We start from the raw sequence: 10,000 nt of genomic DNA, 5'->3' as shown, positions 1-10,000 counted from the left end.
GTCGCTCGCCAGTCGGAACGCCGGGTGTTCCTTAAACACCTTCCTGTTGAGGTGGACGCAGATATCCGCCCGCATGTCTTTAGGACAGATCTGAAGCACCTGCAGACGAGAGGTCACACAGAGGTCACGCAGAGGTCACACAGAGGTCACACAGAGGTCACACAGAGGTCATCACACGCAGCTTTAAGTGGAGTCTCCTCCTGCTGGACATTAGAGAGAAAGCAGCTTTAAGTGGAGTCTCCCCCTGCTGGACATTAGAGAAAATGCAGCTTTAAGTGGAGTCTCCTCCTGCTGGACATTAGAGAGAATGCAGCTTTAAGTGAAGTCTCCTCCTGCTGGACATTAGAGAGAATGCAGCTTTAAGTGGACATTTAAGAGAATGCAGCTTTAAGTGGACATTAGAGAGAATGCAGCTTTAAGTGGACATCAGAGAGAATGCAGCTTTAAGTGGAGTCTCCTCCTGCTGGACATTAAAGAGAATGCAGCTTTAAGTGGACATTAGAGAGAATGCAGCTTTAAGTGGACATTAGAGAGAATGCAGCTTTAAGTGAACAGATCAGCTGTTACCTTGTCGGTATCGATGCCTCTGGACATGGACCAGGTGGACACGATGTAGTCCATCACCCGCTCGCTGAGGCCTTTGGGGACCTGGTAGAGTTTGAGGAAGTCTCGGACGCTGTTCAGCATCTCGTGGTAGCGGTTGGTGTTCGCGTACATCTGCTGGAAGATGGTGGTGACGTTACCGAAGATGGTGGCGTACAGCAGCGCTGGAAGGGGGGCAAAGGACAGGGTCAGGAGAACCAGGGGACCAGGGGACCAGAGGACCAGAGGACCAGAGGACCAGAGGACCAGAGGACCAGAGAACCAGGGGACCAGAGGACCAGAGGACCAGAAGACCAGGGGACCAGAGGACCAGGGGACCAGAGAACCAGAGAACCAGAGGACCAGAGGACCAGAGAACCAGAGAACCAGAGGACCAGAGGACCAGAGGACCAGAGAACCAGAGGACCAGAGGACCAGAGAACCAGAGAACCAGAGGACCAGAGAACCAGAGGACCAGAGAACCAGAGAACCAGAGGACCAGAGAACCAGAGGACCAGAGAACCAGAGGACCAGAGCACCAGGGGACCAGAGGACCAGAGGACCAGAGGACCAGAGGACCAGAGGACCAGAGGACCAGACGACCAGAGGACCAGAGGACCAGGGGACCAGAGGACCAGGGGACCAGAGGACCAGAGGACCAGAGGACCAGGGGACCAGAGGACCAGAGGACCAGAGGACCAGAGGACCAGGGGACCAGAGGACCAGAGGACCAGAGGACCAGACGACCAGAGGACCAGAGGACCAGAGGACCAGGGGACCAGAGGACCAGGGGACCAGAGGACCAGAGGACCAGAGGACCAGAGGACCAGGGGACCAGAGAACCAGAGGACCAGAGGACCAGAGGACCAGTGGACCAGAGGACCAGAGGACCAGAAGACCAAAGAACCAGAGGACCAGAGGACCAGAGAACCGGAGGACCGGAGGACCAGAGGACCAGAGGACCAGAGGACCAGAGAACCAGAGGACCAGAGAGCCAGAGGACCAGAGGACCAGAGAACCAGAGGACCAGAGGACCAGGGGACCAGAGAACCAGAGAACCAGAGGACCAGAGGACCAGAGGACCAGAGGACCAGAGGACCAGAGGACCAGAGGACCAGACGACCAGAGGACCAGAGGACCAGGGGACCAGAGGACCAGGGGACCAGAGGACCAGAGGACCAGAGGACCAGAGGACCAGGGGACCAGAGGACCAGAGGACCAGAGGACCAGACGACCAGAGGACCAGAGGACCAGAGGACCAGGGGACCAGAGGACCAGGGGACCAGAGGACCAGAGGACCAGAAGACCAGAGGACCAGGGGACCAGAGAACCAGAGAACCAGAGGACCAGAGGACCAGAGGACCAGTGGACCAGAGACCAGAGGACCAGGGGACCAGAGGACCAGAGGACCAGAAGACCAGAGAATAAGAGGACCAGAGGACCAGAGGACCAGAGGACCAGAGGACCAGAGAACCAGAGAACCAGAGACCAGAGGACCAGAGGACCAGAGGACCAGAGGACCAGAGAACCAGAGGACCAGAGGACCAGAGGACCAGAGAACCAGAGGACCAGAGAACCAGAGGACCAGAGGACCAGAGGACCAGAGGACCAGAGGGCCAGAGGACCAGAGGACCAGAGGACCAGAGAACCAGAGGACCAGAGGACCAGAGGACCAGAGGACCAGAGGACCAGGGGACCAGAGGACCAGAGGACCAGAGAACCAGAGGACCAGAGGACCAGAGGACCAGAGAAACCAGAGGACCAGAGAACCAGAGAACCAGAGGACCAGAGAACCAGAGGACCAGAGGACCAGAGGACCAGAGAACCAGAGGACCAGAGGACCAGAGGACCAGAGAACCAGAGGACCAGAGGACCAGGGGACCAGAGAACCAGAGAACCAGAGGACCAGAGAGCCAGAGGACCAGAGGACCAGAGAACCAGAGGACCAGAGGACCAGGGGACCAGAGAACCAGAGAACCAGAGAACCAGAGAACCAGAGGACCAGAGGACCAGAGGACCAGAGGACCAGAGGACCAGAGGACCAGAGGACCAGAGGACCAGACGACCAGAGGACCAGGGGACCAGGGGACCAGAGGACCAGGGGACCAGAGGACCAGAGGACCAGAGGACCAGGGGACCAGAGGACCAGAGGACCAGAGGACCAGAGGACCAGGGGACCAGAGGACCAGAGGACCAGAGGACCAGACGACCAGAGGACCAGAGGACCAGAGGACCAGGGGACCAGAGGACCAGAGGACCAGAGGACCAGAGGACCAGAGAACCAGAGGACCAGAGAGCCAGAGGACCAGAGGACCAGAGAACCAGAGGACCAGAGGACCAGGGGACCAGAGAACCAGAGGACCAGAGGACCAGGGGACCAGAGAACCAGAGAACCAGAGGACCAGAGGACCAGAGGACCAGAGGACCAGAGGACCAGAGGATCAGAGGACCAGACGACCAGAGGACCAGAGGACCAGGGGACCAGAGGACCAGGGGACCAGAGGACCAGAGGACCAGAGGACCAGAGGACCAGGGGACCAGAGGACCAGAGGACCAGAGGACCAGACGACCAGAGGACCAGAGGACCAGAGGACCAGGGGACCAGAGGACCAGGGGACCAGAGGACCAGAGGACCAGAGGACCAGAGGACCAGGGGACCAGAGAACCAGAGAACCAGAGGACCAGAGGACCAGAGGACCAGTGGACCAGAGGACCAGAGGACCAGGGGACCAGAGGACCAGAGGACCAGAAGACCAGAGAATAAGAGGACCAGAGGACCAGAGGACCAGAGGACCAGAGGACCAGAGAACCAGAGAACCAGAGACCAGAGGACCAGAGGACCAGAGGACCAGAGGACCAGAGAACCAGAGGACCAGAGGACCAGAGGACCAGAGAACCAGAGGACCAGAGAACCAGAGGACCAGAGGACCAGAGGACCAGAGGACCAGAGGGCCAGAGGACCAGAGGACCAGAGGACCAGAGGACCAGAGGACCAGAGAACCAGAGGACCAGAGGACCAGAGGACCAGAGGACCAGAGGACCAGAGGACCAGGGGACCAGAGGACCAGAGGACCAGAGAACCAGAGGACCAGAGGACCAGAGGACCAGAGAACCAGAGGACCAGAGAACCAGAGAACCAGAGGACCAGAGAACCAGAGGACCAGAGGACCAGAGGACCAGAGAACCAGAGGACCAGAGGACCAGAGAACCAGAGAACCAGAGAACCAGAGGACCAGAGAGCCAGAGGACCAGAGGACCAGAGAACCAGAGGACCAGAGGACCAGGGGACCAGAGAACCAGAGAACCAGAGAACCAGAGGACCAGAGGACCAGAGGACCAGAGGACCAGAGGACCAGAGGACCAGAGGACCAGACGACCAGAGGACCAGGGGACCAGGGGACCAGAGGACCAGGGGACCAGAGGACCAGAGGACCAGAGGACCAGGGGACCAGAGGACCAGAGGACCAGAGGACCAGAGGACCAGGGGACCAGAGGACCAGAGGACCAGAGGACCAGACGACCAGAGGACCAGAGGACCAGAGGACCAGGGGACCAGAGGACCAGAGGACCAGAGGACCAGAGGACAGAGAACCAGAGGACCAGAGAGCCAGAGGACCAGAGGACCAGAGAACCAGAGGACCAGAGGACCAGGGGACCAGAGGACCAGAGGACCAGAGGACCAGAGGACCAGAGGACCAGAGGACCAGAGGACCAGAGAACCAGAGGACCAGAGAGCCAGAGGACCAGAGGACCAGAGAACCAGAGGACCAGAGGACCAGGGGACCAGAGAACCAGAGAACCAGAGGACCAGAGGACCAGAGGACCAGAGGACCAGAGGACCAGAGGACCAGAGGACCAGACGACCAGAGGACCAGAGGACCAGGGGACCAGAGGACCAGGGGACCAGAGGACCAGAGGACCAGAGGACCAGGGGACCAGAGGACCAGAGGACCAGAGGACCAGAGGACCAGGGGACCAGAGGACCAGAGGACCAGAGGACCAGACGACCAGAGGACCAGAGGACCAGAGGACCAGGGGACCAGAGGACCAGGGGACCAGAGGACCAGAGGACCAGAGGACCAGAGGACCAGGGGACCAGAGAACCAGAGAACCAGAGGACCAGAGGACCAGAGGACCAGTGGACCAGAGGACCAGAGGACCAGGGGACCAGAGGACCAGAGGACCAGAAGACCAGAGAATAAGAGGACCAGAGGACCAGAGGACCAGAGGACCAGAGGACCAGAGAACCAGAGAACCAGAGACCAGAGGACCAGAGGACCAGAGGACCAGAGGACCAGAGAACCAGAGGACCAGAGGACCAGAGGACCAGAGAACCAGAGGACCAGAGAACCAGAGGACCAGAGGACCAGAGGACCAGAGGACCAGAGGACCAGAGGACCAGAGGACCAGAGGACCAGAGGACCAGAGAACCAGAGGACCAGAGGACCAGAGGACCAGAGGACCAGAGGACCAGAGGACCAGGGGACCAGAGGACCAGAGGACCAGAGAACCAGAGAACCAGAGGACCAGAGGACCAGAGGACCAGAGAACCAGAGGACCAGAGAACCAGAGAACCAGAGGACCAGAGAACCAGAGGACCAGAGGACCAGAGGACCAGAGAACCAGAGGACCAGAGGACCAGAGAACCAGAGAACCAGAGGACCAGAGAACCAGAGAACCAGAGGACCAGAGGACCAGAGAACAGAGAACCAGAGAACCAGAGGACCAGAGAACCAGAGGACCAGAGGACCAGAGAACCAGAGGACCAGGGAACCAGAGGACCAGAGAACCAGAGGACCAGGGGACCAGAGGACCAGAGGACCAGAGAACCAGAGGACCAGAGGACCAGAGAACCAGAGGACCAGAGAACCAGAGAACCAGAGGACCAGAGGACCAGAGGACCAGGGGACCAGGGGACCAGAGGACCAGAGGACCAGAGGACCAGAGGACCAGGGGACAAGAGGACCAGAGGACCAGAGGACCAGAGAACCAGAAGACCAGAGGACCAGAGGACCAGAGGACCAGAGAACCAGAGAACCAGAGGACCAGAGGACCAGAGAACCAGAAGACCAGAGGACCAGAGAACCAGAAGACCAGAGAACCAGAGGAACAGAGGACCAGAGAACCGGAGGACCGGAGGACCAGAGGACCAGAGGACCAGAGAACCAGAAGACCAGAGGACCAGAGAACCAGAGAACCAGAGGACCAGAGGACCAGAGAACCAGAAGACCAGAGGACCAGAGAACCAGAAGACCAGAGGACCAGAGAACCAGAGAACCAGAGGACCAGAGGACCAGGGAACCAGAGGACCAGAGAACCAGAGGACCAGGGGACCAGAGGACCAGAGGACCAGAGAACCAGAGGACCAGAGGACCAGGGGACCAGGGGACCAGAGGACCAGAGGACCAGAGGACCGGGGGACCAGAGGACCAGAGGACCAGAGAACCAGAGGACCAGAGGACCAGAGAACCAGAGGACCAGAGAACCAGAGAACCAGAGGACCAGAGAACCAGAGGACCAGAGGACCAGAGAACCGGAGGACCGGAGGACCAGAGGACCAGAGGACCAGAGAACCAGAAGACCAGAGGACCAGAGAACCAGAGAACCAGAGGACCAGAGGACCAGAGAACCAGAAGACCAGAGGACCAGAGAACCAGAAGACCAGAGGACCAGAGAACCAGAGAACCAGAGGACCAGAGGACCAGGGAACCAGAGGACCAGAGAACCAGAGGACCAGGGGACCAGAGGACCAGAGGACCAGAGAACCAGAGGACCAGAGGACCAGGGGACCAGGGGACCAGAGGACCAGAGGACCAGAGGACCGGGGGACCAGAGGACCAGAGGACCAGAGAACCAGAGGACCAGAGGACCAGAGAACCAGAGGACCAGAGAACCAGAGAACCAGAGGACCAGAGGACCAGAGGACCAGGGGACCAGGGGACCAGAGGACCAGAGGACCAGAGGACCAGAGGACCAGGGGACAAGAGGACCAGAGGACCAGAGGACCAGAGAACCAGAAGACCAGAAGACCAGAGAACCAGAGAACCAGAGGACCAGAGGACCAGAGAACCAGAAGACCAGAGGACCAGAGAACCAGAAGACCAGAGAACCAGAGGACCAGAGGACCAGAGAACCAGAGGACCGGAGGACCAGAGGACCAGAGGACCAGAGAACCAGAAGACCAGAGAACCAGAAGACCAGAGAACCAGAGAACCAGAGGACCAGAGGACCAGAGGACCAGGGGACCAGGGGACCAGAGGACCAGAGAACCAGAAGACCAGAGAACCAGAGGACCAGAGGACCAGAGGACCGGAGGACCGGAGGACAAGAGGACCAGAGAACCAGAGGACCAGAGGACCAGAGGACCGGAGGACCGGAGGACAAGAGGACCAGAGAACCAGAGGACCAGAGGACCAGAGGACCAGAGGACCAGAGAACCAGAGGACCAGAGGACCAGAGGACCAGAGAACCAGAGGACCAGAGGACCAGAGAACCAGAGGACCAGAGGACCAGAGAACCAGGGGACCAGGGGACCAGAGAACCAGAGAACCAGAGGACCAGAGGACCAGAGGACCAGAGGACCAGAGGACCAGAGAACCAGAGAACCAGAGAACCAGAGAACCAGAGGACCAGAGGACCGGAGGACCAGAGGACCAGAGGACCGGAGCACCAGGGGACCAGAGGACCAGAGGACCAGAGGACCAGGGGACCAGAGAACCAGAGGACCAGAGAACCAGAGGACCAGGGGACCAGAGGACCAGAGACCAGAGAACCAGAGAACCAGAGAACCAGAGGACCAGAGGACCAGAGACCAGAGAACCAGAGAACCAGAGAACCAGAGGACCAGAGAACCAGAGGACCAGAGAACCAGAGGACCAGAGAACCAGAGGACCAGAGGACCAGAGGACCAGAGACACACACACACACACACGTTCTGCTAACAGAAAACTCTGAATGGCTCCAACACGAGTTCAGCACCCCGAGCTAACCCCTGTTAGCCCTGTGGGGCCGTTAGCACGTTAGCACGTTAGCATCCCTCCTGTCAGTCTCCACGCGTGGTCGATGAACGGAAACAAGCGTCTCTGGATTATTGGACGGCTCCATTTTCACTGACGGACACTTTAAAGCTGCTGCTCGTGTCTGAGTGCAGAGAGTTCAGCCCCAGGAGGGGGGGAGCTCCATGGAGGTGAGGATGACGAAGATGATGATGAAGGTGATGATGATGATGATGAAGATGATGATGATGAAGGTGGTGATGAAGGTGGACCGGGTCCAGACTCACAGACCGTGGATCTGATGTGACAGAAGACGACAGCAGCTTCCGACGAAGGAGACAAAGTGTCAACATTAAAGCTTTTACCTCCATCTGTGTGTGTGTGTGTGTGTGTGTGTGTGTGTGTGTGTGTGTGTGTGTGTGTGTGTGTGTGTGTCTGTGTGTGTGTGTGTGTGTGTGTGTGTGTGTGTGTGTGTGTGTGTGTGTGTGTGTGTGTGTGTGTGAAGCTGCTTCCTGAATGTTTGAAGCTCAGTGGATCCGACAGCACTCTCACTCAGGTGCAGCTCCGGCACATTTGGACTTTGTCACCGGTGCTCACACAGGAACCAGACCTGTGTGTGTGTGTGTGTGTGTGTGTGTGTGTGTGTGTGTGTGTGTGTGTGTGTGTGTGTGTGTGTGTGTGTGTGTGTGTGTGCGATTGATCAACAAAACCCCACAAAAGTCCTTTTCTGTGCACAGTGAACCACCCTCCCACTGTGCCTCCGTCACAGGTTAGAGCGCCCTCCCACTGTGCCTCTGTCACAGGTTAGAGCGCCCTCCCACTGTGCCTCCGTCACAGGTTAGAGCGCCCTCCCACTGTGCCTCTGTCACAGGTTAGAGCGCCCTCCCACTGTGCCTCCGTCCCGTGCCCCGTGCTTTAGGGTCCTTGTCCCCCCCTCCAGGCCCGTTTGTACTCACACTACCTGGGCCTCGGAGAATGCTTCTTGCTGCCTATACGTCATCACGCCGTAACACGTCACACGCATTGATGACGTCATGGCGATGCGTGGCTTTGTTTCCAGATCTTTCCGTAGACCTCGGAGTTTTTGTGCGTCTTGTCGACTGTTTTTGAATCTTTTCATCGACCAAATCTGCAGTAAACACTCCACCTCCGCATCACACCAACGTGAACCTTTCCCCGCCATTGTTTGAAATGTCCGTGCATGGTCCCTCCTTCTTTTTTCTACGTCCCAACAGGCGCACAGGAAATGACCTCAGAACCGCCGTAGGCCTCGTGCTCGTACACGTGCGCACGCTCGTGCTCGTACACGTGCAAACGTGCTTTACTAAAGCCCACCTCTCCCAAACGGGCCGTGGACGGCAAGCGTGCCGCTCCTAGACGCGGTACGGTTGCACTCACACTGGTCAAAGGAACCAGACTTTAGCCGTGACATGTGCTGGGGCACGGCACGGAGGAACAGTGGGAGGGCGCACTAATAACAGGAAGTGACTCACAGCCGATCATCATCATGGCCACGGCGAAGATCTTCTCTCCGTCCGTGTTGGGGGCGATGTTGCCGAAGCCGATGCTGGTCAGGCTGGTCATGGTGAAGTACAGCGAGGTGATGTAGACCGAGTCCTTGCTGGGCCCGCCCTCCCAGCGGCCCGAGCCCGTGGCGTTGAACCTGTACGGCGGCCCCACCGTCTCCCCCAGCAGGAAGAGCCAGCTGTCCGTCCTCACGCTGTTGGCGTCCTCGTCGATCACCTCGTAGTCTCCGATGCTGAACCAGATGCAGGCGAGCCAATGAGCCGCCAGCCCGAACACGCACACCAGCAGCACCAGCACCGCCGCGCCGTACTCGATGTAGTGGTCCAGCTTACGGGCGACTCGACCCAGACGCAGCAGACGGACGACCTTAAGAGAACTGAAGAGGCTGCTGATGCCCTGGAGAGGAGGAGGAGGAGGAGGAGGAGGAGGAGGAAGAGGAGGAGGAGGAGGAGGAGGAGGAGGAAGAGGAGGAGGAGCAGGAGGAGGAGCAGGAGGAGGAGGAGGAGGAAGAGCAGGAGGAGGAAGAGGAGGAGGAGGAGGGGGAGGAGGAAGAGGAGGAGGAGGAGGGGGAGGAGGGAGAGGAGGAGGAAGAGGAGGAGGAGGAGGGAGAGGAGGAGGAGGAGGAAGAGGAGGGAGAGGAGAAGAGGAGGGAGAGGAGGGAGAGGAGGGAGAGGAGGAGGAAGAGGAGGAGGAGGAGGAGGAGGAGGAGGAGGAGGAGGAGGAGGAGGAAGAGGAGGAGGAGGAGGAGGAGGAGGAGGAGGAGGAGGAGGAAGAGCAGGAGGAGGAGGGGGAGGAGGAAGAGGAGGAGGAGGAGGAGGAGGGAGAGGAGGAGGAGGAGGAAGAGGAGGGAGAGGAGGAAGAGGAGGAGGAGGAGGAGGAGGAGGAGGAGGAGGAGG

The 10,000-nt window shown here is 59.2% G+C and overlaps 1 protein-coding gene across 1 annotated transcript in view; it reads right to left on the bottom strand.

Moving 5' to 3' along the window:
- LOC310966366 (voltage-gated delayed rectifier potassium channel KCNH1-like) overlaps positions 1 to 10,000 on the bottom strand; it is a gene marked incomplete at both ends in the record, with an annotated part of 25,424 nt that overhangs the window by 5,548 nt on the left and 9,876 nt on the right. The window contains 3 exon segments of the mRNA XM_083940947.1: positions 1 to 99; positions 568 to 767; positions 9,071 to 9,500. The exon segment at positions 1 to 99 is cut by the window's left edge and continues 154 nt beyond it. Of these exon segments, the coding sequence (XP_083797073.1) occupies positions 1 to 99; positions 568 to 767; positions 9,071 to 9,500 (729 nt within the window).

This window comes from Echiichthys vipera (assembly GCF_963691815.1).
Source record: "Echiichthys vipera genome assembly, contig: SCAFFOLD_82, whole genome shotgun sequence".
NCBI classification, from domain to species: Eukaryota; Metazoa; Chordata; class Actinopteri; order Perciformes; family Trachinidae; genus Echiichthys; species Echiichthys vipera.
The sequence above is the reverse complement of the archived record's forward strand: the minus strand, read 5'-3'. Positions and strand labels throughout refer to the sequence as shown.